This window comes from Bos mutus, chromosome 18 (genome assembly GCF_027580195.1).
Source record: "Bos mutus isolate GX-2022 chromosome 18, NWIPB_WYAK_1.1, whole genome shotgun sequence".
NCBI classification, from domain to species: Eukaryota; Metazoa; Chordata; class Mammalia; order Artiodactyla; family Bovidae; genus Bos; species Bos mutus.
This window is the reverse complement of record NC_091634.1, coordinates 48,024,272-48,036,133: the sequence shown is the minus strand read 5'-3', so window position 1 is coordinate 48,036,133 and position 11,862 is coordinate 48,024,272. Positions and strand designations below refer to the sequence as shown.

At 53.8% G+C, this 11,862-nt stretch overlaps 1 protein-coding gene across 3 annotated transcripts in view; it reads right to left on the bottom strand.

The window, feature by feature from the left end:
* FANCA (FA complementation group A) overlaps positions 1-11,862 on the bottom strand; it is a 37,767-nt gene that overhangs the window by 523 nt on the left and 25,382 nt on the right. Inside the window, exons 27-42 of one of the 3 annotated variants that reach the window (XM_070388511.1) lie at positions 11,667-11,760; positions 10,654-10,830; positions 10,142-10,215; positions 8,783-8,911; positions 6,191-6,275; positions 5,160-5,323; positions 4,615-4,720; positions 3,878-3,934; positions 3,653-3,757; positions 2,922-3,034; positions 2,190-2,328; positions 1,355-1,417; positions 957-1,059; positions 530-605; positions 241-394; positions 45-137 (exon numbers count right to left, since the gene is read on the bottom strand). In XM_070388511.1, the coding sequence (XP_070244612.1) occupies positions 45-137; positions 241-394; positions 530-605; positions 957-1,059; positions 1,355-1,417; positions 2,190-2,328; positions 2,922-3,034; positions 3,653-3,757; positions 3,878-3,934; positions 4,615-4,720; positions 5,160-5,323; positions 6,191-6,275; positions 8,783-8,911; positions 10,142-10,215; positions 10,654-10,830; positions 11,667-11,760 (1,732 nt within the window). Of the gene's footprint in view, positions 1-44; positions 138-240; positions 606-956; positions 1,060-1,354; positions 1,418-2,189; positions 2,329-2,921; positions 3,035-3,652; positions 3,758-3,877; positions 3,935-4,614; positions 4,721-5,159; positions 5,324-6,190; positions 6,276-8,782; positions 8,912-10,141; positions 10,216-10,653; positions 10,831-11,666; positions 11,761-11,862 lie in introns of those variants that run through there. The other 2 variants (XM_070388512.1, XM_070388514.1) reach the window with 2 other exon arrangements.

The following is an 11,862-nucleotide window of genomic DNA, read 5'->3' as shown; positions in this document are numbered from 1 at the left end:
CATGGACCTAAACACAGACACCGCGGTGAGCACCTGGGGGTTACCTCTGCCACGTGCAAGAAGCTCCTTTCTGGGCACCGAGGTATCAATTGCAGCAGAAACAGACGGGCATTTGTTATCAGGCTTACGAGGTCACCCTAGAAAGATGGGCAGTGCCAAGGTCAGGGTGCCCACAGCTGTGAACTGTGCCAGGAGCATCACCCTGGTCTGTCTGGAGATGGGGCCTGGCCCTACACCTGCCTGAGTTGGGAGCTCCCCATCATGGGCCACAGTCCAGACTGCACCGGTCTCCCCGGCCACAAAGAGGCCAACAAGCTTCAGGTACATGTTGAGAGCAACGTGCAGGAAGGCATCTTCTGTGAGGAGGGCATCCTCGTCAAAGTAGGGAAGGAGGCTGAAGGCAGACACAGGTGTCAGGTGACGACCTCACCCGTCTGACTGGGGCTGGTGGCAGGCAGCAGGGGCGCAGCCTCTCCGTCTTGAAGGACCCCTGCTGTCTCTCCCCTGACTTCCAGGCCCTGAGGGTTACCTGTAGAAGGCGACCGGCAGCAGCCTGACCTGGTGGTCGGGGGCCAGGCCAAGGAGGGTGCGCCCCAGGGGGACATCTGCAAAACCAAGAGGCTTGTCAGCAGCGTGGGGTCCTCCCATAGTGTCAGGGTCTCCAGGAGTTGTGTGCCTGCTGACCCAGAGGTGGCAACCTCACGCCACAGACTAGGGGGTAGGGGCTGGGTCTCTGAAACCCTCAGGGCTCCACTAAATTATTAAGTGAATCTGCATACTTAACCAAGAACATAAAGTTGCAAAAATGAGTTTTTAAAGTGAGCCCCAAGGAGGGCTCCTGCATAATCATTTGAAAGTTCCTTCTGAAGAGGACTGAGTCGGCTGCAGTCTGACCTGCTCCCGCCAGAGGGCTGGGGGCCAGCACAGACATGGCTGGCAGCCTCTGGATCTCTCACCCGCCTCCGTCAGCTGAAAGACCAGCAGCCAGGAAATCCTCCTCCTCTGCATACACCCCAAGATGTCCGCACAGATGTCCACAGCCCTCAGGGAACCAATGGCCTGTGACCCACAGAAAAACAGGAGAACTCAAAGGTGACAGTGGGCAAGGAGGGGGTGTCTACCTGGGGCCCTGCACAGACCCTCAGGGTACAGGGTCTGAAGGGAGACCCCACAGGGCAGGCCCATGGCCTGGGGTTTTCTCTCCTGAGAAAGTTTTTGCCCCAAAGGTACCACACCTCCCCTGCTCAAGAGACCCAACTTAGGAGGTCTGCGGGGAAATGGGGATCCATGGTTTCAAGCGCCCTGGGGGCAGGGGCTCGCCACCCTGTCCAATGTGGGAGAGGGTCTGACTTACCTGTGGAGTCAGATACGAAGAGAGCAGGCCCATCAAGGAAAAGAAAAACAGGGAAACGAACAGCTACAAATGAAAACACATCCGCTTACAACATTAGACTACCTGTATTCTGTCCCTGAGAGTAACTATAAGTAAAAAACATTCCTCACTAATTGAGTGTTTATAGGCCTAGGTTAGAAATCTTTAGGGGAATCTTCGCAGGAATAAAATTTCCAATCGCTTTTAGAGAATTTAATGGGTTATAAACAATTACTGCTTGGCGCCCATCTCTGTGGGTCTGTCAGGGGACAGTGGTCTGGAAGATACGGAGCCACTAAAAGCCTTCCAACAAAAACAGCCTGAAAAGTCTAAGAACAGATGCTCCCTGGGACTCTGTTACTTGAAATTCTAATCACTCAAACCCCACACAGCTCAGCAGTTGTTGTCAGGCAGGTGTATACAGCCTGAGCTTCTGGGGAGCTCTGGGTTTTAGAGAATCGGGTTCAGCTGGGTGCACCATGGCAGCTCCCAGTGGGGACATCAGCCTGCCCTCCGAGCAGCCCTCCTCCATCCAGCCCTGGTCTCAGCGAGCAGCTGAATGGGGTATAGGTACCTTGATAAGTGCCAGCCAGCCCTAACTGCCCCCTCCTAGGGATTATGGGGAGGATAAACAGGTCAAATAAAAGCAGTTGAGAGTTAACCTGAAAGTAAGTCTTATCAAACCTGTACACCCAGGAAGGTTTGCTTCCAAATAAAGTCACAAGGACCCCAAACACTTGTGTGTCCTTGAAAAGCACAGTGTGTTAGATGAACCCTGAGAGAAGGTGACCCTCAAGGAAGAGGGTCTCATCCTTGCCTCCTCTCCTTGGCCATCCAGCTTCCCCAGCTCCTGCCGGAAGCTCTCCTTCCTGGCCCGTTGAATCGCAAAGTGCAGGGCAGCCGCGCAGAGCCAGGACGGGCCAGGTGCGGGGGACGGTGTGAGGGGGGAGGACACGCTGCACAGACAAGAGGAGTGTATTACCACAGGAACCCCTGCCCCCAACCTGGCTCTGCACAGACTGGCCCTATGCCCTGGACACAGGAAGCGGTGCAGCTTGCAGGGGGTCTCAGCTTTGTCAGGAGGGTGTGGAACGCAGGGTTGCCTGGAGCCCTTGCCCCGACCCCCTTCCCCCGATTCCCCAGAATCTACACCGGCCTCCCACACAACCCCTGCCCCAATTGCACTGTGATGTTCAAGGTCCTTCAGCAGGTTAAAACGGACAAAAGTGAAAAACAATAAGTGCAGTGATTTAAGAAACTCCTGCTCTCTCTATGATTAGAGTCAGTGGGCAGACTGGCTTTCCTTGTTTTCTGAGGTTTCCGGCATCCCTAACTCTTTGTGGGTGCCTGAGGGATGGAAATGGTCACAGAGGAAAATGTAAGGAGGCTGGAGAGGGCCAGCGATCCTCTCTGTGACCGTTAGGAGGGCACCCACTGGGAAGTAAGAGGAGACGGGTAGGTAAACACTGCACCTTGCAGGGACTGTCCAGAGGCCTCTCCAGCTCCCGAGATGCTGGGCAGGTCAACAAGAGCGTGCGCCCATACTCACCTCTCAGCGAAGAGGTGGGCCTCCTGCAGCTTCCGCAGCTCTGCAGGGAGCGGGCTCTGGGACCACCTCCTCCACCGGCAGTGAAGCTCGGGCTCCAGGCTCGACCACCACAGCTCATGGGAGAGAACGGGCACCGACAGTCATTCCCCACCACCAGGACTCTTTGGAGACCTCAGTGACCCTGACCATCTGGGCAGGACACGTCCACCTGCTGGCTGACACCCACCCCCCCAAGCCTGGCTCTGCTCATCTAGTGCTTCCTAACCACAAGGACAGTGTCTCATCTACGGCCCAACACAACTCATCCTCAGAGGACGCACGGTTGTCCAGGGAGCTCGGCATAGGACATGCTGCTCTGAAAGAATGGGGCTGTGTCCTCCCTCCTGACAAAACGAGAAGGGGTGAGAAAGCCCACGAGGGAGCCCCTCCTGAGGAACTTTGGAACGCCATGCAGAGGCCGGGCTGCAGGGGCTGAGCCGGCAGCTCCAGCCCGGAGCACACAGTGTGAACGATTCCTGTCGCTTGCTCTGGTACGGATGGACTCCTGTAACCCTGTCCTCCCACTCCAGTTCTCTCCCCACTGCTCCCGGCCATCTTCTCCTGACTTAACACCCACTGTGCCTGGGATCACACAGCCAGGAAGCCCTAGATGGACGTGCAGCCCCAGCCACACTGACCCTCATGGCACCTCACCAGGCCCGGGAGCTCCCGCAAGAAGATGGCAGGCCTACCAGAGCAGAGGTGAGCAGCAGGGGGCACTGGGTCTGGCAGGCGGTCAGGGCCAAGTCGGCTGCCAGGGATGGGTCTCTGCTTCGTGCACAGGTGTTGAGGAGCCCCTGGGGGAGGAGATGCCCACCACTGGGTTTGCACGTGGACCCTGGGAACCATTGTATACACAAGGGCCAGGCCAGAGGTCTGAGCAGTGACACGGGAGGGGTGGAGGGAACTGGAATTACCCTGAAGAAGTGGGCGGTGATGTCGTGGGTGAGGGCACCATCATGGGAGAAGTTCCTCTGCAAGATAGTAGAGGCTGGTGAGGAAGGAAGGCGGTGGACGGGGGTGGGCGGCCATGTGCTGTCCCTCCTCCCCCAGCACCTGGCTGCTTTCACAGGCCGTTCTCAGAGCTTGAGGGGGAACAGCCTCCAGAACGAACTTGAACAGAAAATCTCACCTCATTTCTGTTGCTCCCCAGTTACCCTATAAGCTCCACACAGATGACCAGAACCTCAGATCAACCTCCAACCACATGGTGCAATTTTACAAAGCCTCCTGCAGTGGGCACAGCACCTCCCTGTCCCTGACTGTGCACAAGTAAGGGAGGGCACCCTTTGGAGCCTGAAGAGCCAGGTGTGGGCACTGTCTGGCTTTTGTGCCCAGAGGTGAAGCGGGCAGGTCGGTCAGCACTTCTGGGGCCCAAACTGCTAACCTGGGGAAGCTTCTGTGAAGGAGTCGTGTTCCAGAGAGGGCACTGGCCCCAGTCTCTGGCCTTGCCGCCAGTGTCCAACAGGGTGAAGGACTCCCTGTGGCTCCAAGTGCCACAGCCTATCCTCAGTGACCTGCTGCAGGTGGGACTTATACTGAGGCCGCTGGCTCCATGTGACCACAGATGCACTCCTGAACTTTCCCCAGAACTAGTCTACGGTGCCCACATGGCCCCGAGCCCCGCACTTGACCTTGCTCGCTCCACACCTACCAACTCTGAGTTGACCAAGTGGAAGAAATCAGTGCAGCTGGGGGCAGCCGGCTGCTCCGCACGGGGGCTGCTGACCAGCATGGAGGGGGGCAGGCCGAGGAGGGTGCTGGGAGGACAGAGGTGTGGACAGTCACCCCCGAGAGCAATGCTTGGAGCAGCAGCCACCCTCCCAGCCTGTTGGGAACTGGCCCTAGTCTGCAGCCCATCCCTCCCTGGAGGGCCTGGGCTCCTGTGCTGCTGGGTCCACAGACACCACTGTGCTTCCCCAAAGCAGCCATGCAGTTTCATGATGACCCAGGGTGGGAGCAGTGTGCGAACCAACGAGCTCACTAGCCTGGGAAGGATGTCAATTCACAGCTCAGTTGTGATGAAGCTGCTGTGAGGACCCCTGAGCCCACATTCGATGTGAAGCCTTTGAACTGAAGGGATCCTGGGCCCAGACCCTGCTCTCCAGGGGACTCCCGGGGAGAGGCCAGCCCAGAGACCCGCAACTAGAGGGAAGAGAAGCCAAAGTGGGGAGAGACCCTGGGACACGACCGTGTTACCGTTTGCAGGTGAGCAGCTCCCGCTGTCTCTGGAGGCGGCTGGCCATGTCCCACCCGTGAGTCAGGGCCTGGAGGCGTCTGCGGAAAACTCCAAAGAGAAAGTGTCCGTGGGGAGCAGCGTGGCCGAGGGGCGCAGGGCCCTGCTCCAGGTCAGCAGCCATCTCCTGGAGACGGCAGCAGATGAAGAGCACCCGTCTCCTTATCGTTCTGTCACACGCGACCTCTAACCCCACGACTCCTGCCGCGGCCACCCTCCCAGGTACTTTCTTCCACTTCCCGTTACGATGGACGCAGAGGACACACGTCCCTTTTGTGTGGAGTGTTAGGATCTCCCTTTCATCCTCCACATTTTCTAAATTCAGGCACTTTTAAAGAGAGATAGCGGGAATTCCAGATCCCATAAGACAGAGCTGTGTCGGCACGTCCACAGTTACAGACTCCCAGTGTACAGCCGGCGAGAAGGACAGGCCTGGTCTGCCCTCTGACCCCAGAGCCCACTCTCAGGAGATCTGGGCAGCAGCATGCTGACAGAAAGGCACTTTTCACTGCAGGATGAGAACCTGAAGGGCTTCTGCACCCTTCTCAGTGTTCCTGCCTCAGTGACAAGTGACCCGGGAAACAGAAGGGGCTGTATTCCAAACTCTAAATACTCAGCAAGTGGAGGGTTATTTATATCAGTTCTCAAGAGTCTGACCTCCTAGCGCAGCACCCAGAGTTAAAGAGCAGAGAATGGGAGTAGCAACCAAGTTACTACTGAAGTCCATATTTTTACTTCCTGTTTTCAAATCTTAAATGTCCTAAAGCCTGGAGATGCTTCCTGTATTTCATCTTTCATTTTTGTGTTCCTTTGACGTTCATGGTGACATGAGTTCACAGAACACATGGTCTCTGGTCTGAGTGACCATGTCTGTGACTCAGGCTTTCATTCTGCTTAGAACAGGCATCTGGACTCACTGGATACTCAATAAATATCATGATAGCACATGGCTTCGATGCAGTGGACACACTGAGTTTTGCATTTTCTAACTCACCTGCAATCTGGAAAAAATGTCCCGATTTCCTTTGCAGCCACTGAGAACCAAATCAGAATTCTCTGAGTGATGATGACTCCTCGAACTGAAATGAAAACACACTGAAAGCCTCCTTAGTGTCTCCTATCTGTGCTGGGCTACCTCTTCTTCTGTCTCCAGTATGGCCTGTAGTCACAGGGCCAGGGAGTACCCAGGGACCACAGCGCACGCACAGTGCCCCAGCAACAGCACAAAGCCAGCAACCAGCTCCAGCGACACATCAAAATGATTACACAACCAACTGGGATTTATCCTAAGAATGCAACGTTGGCTTAATATGCAAAAATCAATTAATGCAATAAACATGAGTAAAATAGAAAACCAAAACCCACACAGATAAAACATTAAGTTCAACACCATCTCATGACTAAAAAAATAAACTAACTAGGAGTAAAAGGGACCTTCCTCAACCTGGCAAAGGGCATTTATGAAGAACCCACAGTTCACATTGTACTCAATGATGACAGACTGAAAACTGTTCTCCCAAGACCAGGACCAGGACGAAGTGTCTGTTCCTACTGCCTCCAGTGAGCATTGCACTGTAAAGTTCTAGACAGGACAACTCAGCAAATAAATCAGCACATAAAAGTCATTTGGATTGGAAAGGAAAAGGTTAAACCATCTCTATTCACAGATGACAAGACCTTATATATAGAAAAATCATAAAAAATTAACAATAAAAAGCCATCTGAGCAAATAAGTGAAATTAAAGCAATGATCCCATTTACAATGGTGCTAAAAAAAAAAAATACTGCAGAATAAATTTAATCAAGGAGATGCAAGACTTGCACACTGAAAACTATAAAACACTGTTGAAAAATATCAAAGATGACCTAAACAAATGGAAGGACCCAAACTGATATACAGATACAGTGCAGTCATTATCAGAATCCCAGCTCATTTTGTACAAATTGATAAGCTGATCCTAAAAGTCCAGATGGAGCTGCAAGGGCTCCAGAACAATCTTGATAAAGAAGGACAAAGTTAGCGGACCCATGTCTTCCAATTTTACTTCCTTGTTTATTTTTTGGCTGCACCGTGCAGTTTGTGGGACCGTAGTTACCCAAGGCAATGGCACCCCACTCCAGTACTCTTGCCTGGAAAATCCCACGGACGGAGGAGCCTGGTAGGCTGCAGTCCATGGGGTCACGAAGAGTCGGACACAACTGAGCGACTTCACTTTCACGCACTGGAGAAGGAAATGGCAACCCACTCCAGTGTTCTTGCCTGGAGAATCCCAGCGATGGGGGAGCCTGGTGGGCTGCCGTCTATGGGGTCGCACAGAGTCAGACATGACTGAAGCGACTTAGCAGCAGCAGCAGTTACCCAAGGATTGAACCCAGGCCCTTAGCAGTAAAAGCATGGAGTCCTAACCACTGGACTGCCAGAGAATTCCCACATTTTCCAGTTTTAAAACTTATTACAAAGCTATAGTAATCAAAATAGTGTGGTCCTGGCATAGGGATAGATGTAAAGATAAGCAGAACAGAGTTGAGAGTCCAGAAGTAAACTCTCACACATGGTGAGCGGACTTTTGACAAGAGTAATAAGACCATTCAATGGGGAAAGAACAGTCTTTTCAGCAAAAAGGGCAATTGGACATTCACATCCAAAAGAATGGGGCTGGATCTCTACCTCACATCTTACAAAAAATTTACTCAACAGACTTCCCTGGTGGTTCAGTGGTTAACAATCTGTCTTGCAGGGGATGTGGGTTCCATGCCTAGTCAAGAAACTAAGATCCCACATGCCGAGGCACAACTGAGCCTGTGGGCTGTAACTGGAAAGTGTGTGTGCCTCAACTAAGACCTGATGCAGTCAAATAAATAAATTTAGGGGAAAAAAAAGTAACTCAAAATGGATCAAAGGCCCAAAAGCTAAAACTAAAAACAGATGAATATGGCTTCTTCAAAATGTAAAACTTATATGAATCAAAGTACTCTATTAAGGGAGTGAACCAATGACTTTAAGGGATGGGAGAAAGCATCTGTGATTCACGTGTCTCAGGGGACCTGGCATCTGGACTATATAAAGAACCCTTAAGACTCAACAAACAAATAGCCCAATTGTAAACGGGCAAAGGATCTGATCAGACATCTGTCCAAAAAAGATAAATAAATGGTCAACACTGTGAGCCATCAGGGAAAAGTAAATCAAAACCATAACAAGATAACACCACATATCACCTGGACACAGCATATGTCCCCAACCAGGAGGACGATGAGACTGAACAGGCCGTGTCAGACGCCCACAGCCTGCACGGCCCAGACGGGACTGGGAAGGCCTGCCTCTCATGGCAGCCAGTCCACACTGGTACTTCCTGCACTGTGGGTGGTGACACTGGCACCCACCACCTACTAGACCTTTTATTCTCCTCATGTTTGCTGACCAGGTGATGCACAGAGAAAAAGATGATACCAGAAGCTTGCCTTCACTGCGAAGATTCAAATTTGTTATCAGATATGTCCAAATGTGTGGACCGAGAGAAATAAAAACATTCTTAGAGCTACCAAAATCAAAACACACATGCCTCTGGGCACCAACGTTCCTAACCTTTGGCAGAAGTCCATGAGCACGTCGACCAGGGTGGTGCAAGCAGCTTCCAGGTCTCCATCGCAGCCACCGGTGGCAGAGGGCATGGGGAGGAAGTGCTGGTGGATGGCCCACTGCTGGAAGTCCTGCCTACAATGCAAATGCCAGTGTCTGTGCCTAGGGAGGCCGCCTCAGCTGGAGGGGTTGGGGACTGCAGGTGCACGGCTGTTGAGCTGGGGGCAGAGGGGGCGTCTGTACTGGCTGGTCCAGCAGCAGAGCATCCAGATGTGGACCAGGCTCCACAGTGCTAAGACCACAGCACTGGCAGCCACCAGTGCTGCAGTCTGCCCCCACAGGGAGACCAGAACCCGAGCAGGGCCTCGGCCACGACCACAAGAGGAAGGGGGCACTGCAGTGAGGAGTAAGAAAGGAGGCCCCAACCTGACTCCTCACCGACAGCACAGTGGCCTGAGGGAGAGCTAAGAAGGCGTACTCTGGAGCTGCACGCCAGGACGCTGGAGAGGAGGGAGGCCCCGGGCCCATGAGCATAGGAAGGAAGTGCTCAGGAAGCAAGCCGGGCACAAAGCTGATAGGTGGGAGCGCCCCACCAGCCCCTCCACCCCCACCCTCCGAGCTGCAGAGGCATTGTCGTCACTCCCACTCCTGTTTGCCGTCATCCCTAAGCCTACTTGTTCCACCAGAATCTGACACCACGTCACAGCATCTCCATGTGCGGGAACGTCTCTGACCACACCACAGATGGCGGCCTGAGGACAGCCACCCCTGCTGCGAAGCCCCTCAGCACACACCTGAGCCCCAAACAGCATACCTTATGGCTCAGCCATCTCGTTCGCCCGCCCCGAGACCCACAGGGGCCCCGGGACCCACAGGGCTCAGACCCCAATTTGCTCACTCCTGTTGCCACGCCTTGAAGCCAGCAATTGGTGAAGCCATGCCCACCCTCCCCTCCTTGGCTGACACCAGCTGAGATCTTTGTGGCTCCCTGACCATGGCCCTCTGGGGTTCAGACTCTTTGTTCCTCACCCGGCAGCACCTGCTCCCACAGCCCTGCTGTATCTCCCTGCCTGCCTCCGGGCTGCAGTCCCTCAGTAGGAGTGCCCACTCAGGGCCAATGGGGCAGAAGCGCAGGCGGGGAGCCCCGTCTGTTTTGTTCACGCTACATCCCTAGCTCCCAGAACATTCTAGAAGTATCTGCCAAACCACAGGAGCTCAGGAAGTATTCCTTGAATAATAGAATGAATAAAATTATATTCACAGACTATACTATAACAGACTGTATGTTAAGCTGAACATTAAATTGAGGATATCATGACACAAAACAGTGTAACGTTTTAAAGGGCAGATCCTTTAAGCACTTACCTTTCTGTATCTGAAAGAGAATCAACTTCAGGCTGAATTTCTATTTCCAGTTGTAACCAGTCTCTATAAGTCAACTGAGAGAAAAAGCTCAAGTGACCACCATGCCAAGGACGGTGCACAAGAGCCACAGGGCGGGCTGTGAATGTGGCTCTCATGGCAGCTGGAGGTCTCCTGTGTCTCGGACCCTCTCGCCACTTCCCAGTGTTAGACAGGGAGCTTGGCATGAAGCCCCAAGAACCAGTCATTTAACCCTGAAAGTGAAGCTAACTGAAACTTTTCAAACTGGTCTTCAACTGCATCCTCCACATTGCTGCCTGGCTCTGGACAGATCGTGGCATCTGCATAACTTGTTTCAGCTCACCGAATTGGGCATATAACATGAAGCTTCCAGCAGTTGCACAGCACTCGCCCTGTCTTTAAATTCTGGGGCAGCTCACATGTCCACAGAGACCAACCTCAAAACCTCACACTGCGTGTAGCAGGTGTCCCAGGGAGGGGACTGCAGGACGTACCTGGAGCCCCTCCTGCTTGAGCAGTTCCTTCAGGGCTCTTTGCTTCCACAGGCAGAGCCCGGCTCTCCGCCAGTCCACGGAGGGCAGGCACAGGGGCCTCCAGGGTAGGCTGGCCGGGTCCTCCTGAGACGGGGGGTCTCGAGCTTCTGGGAACCATCTGAACATGATGAACTGGAACTGAAAAAAGCCAGTGGCGTGTGTGCTGTGAGGCTGGCCATGCTCGGCTGGCAGTGGGGAGCCCCTGCTCTTCAGATGGCACTTCAGGGGGCAGCAGCTTTGACTGCACATGTGAGGCCGCTGTGTCCTGCAGCCGTGCTCAGCCGTCCCCTGAGGCTTGCTGGCACTGGGGTCTGTGTGAGATGCTCCCAGGTGATGGACAAGCCACCTGTCTTTCCTTAGGAGACAGAAACCCCTGCCCTGTGCTGCCGGAGTCACAGGCAGCACAAGAGGACCATGGCAGCTTGGGACCTGAGGTGGGCTTCCTCTTCTGGGAATCCACTCCCCCTGACCTGCCCCAATCCCACACTGTGAAACTGTGGTACCAGCCCCCAGGCTGCTCCTGACAAGGCAGCTCCCAGCAGGGCCCAGGAGTCCAACACCGAGCCTGGAACTGAGAAGCAGGCTCACTGCCCAGGGGACAGGCTCCCTGGAACTCTGCACGTGCCGCAACCCCGGCTCCCACTGGAACGGACAGCCCTGCCACCCTTGACACAGAATCCCAACACGCAGTCTCCAGGGCTATCTTTAGAGGAAGTATAGGGTGCCTCTTTACCTGGGAAGACGCTACTTATGACTACTGAGCCAATTTTATAAACGGGAGGGACATCTGTGGTTCACCTTACACCCCCTTCTCTTAACTCAGCCAGTGAGAAAAGGCAGAAGGCGGTGGCTCCCAGGAGAGAGCCCGCCACAGACCAAGGCGGTGCTGAGCACGAGATGGAGGCCACACAGCCTCGGGCCAGAGACCCGTAGAAAACAGGAACTCGGCCGAGAAAGGAACCCAGAAGACTCACCTTTTTTATAAGGCCAGGAGACAGACAGCTGTGCAGAAGCTCATGTGACTGGGAAAACTTACACAAGGAATAAGAAATTGCTGCTGTAGAAAATCTGAAAATAGAAAACGGAAATTATAACACAGAAACAGGATCCACACAAAATACAGGGTGGAAGTCAGCATGAGTCACATGAAGTGAACCAAGGGCATCCAGC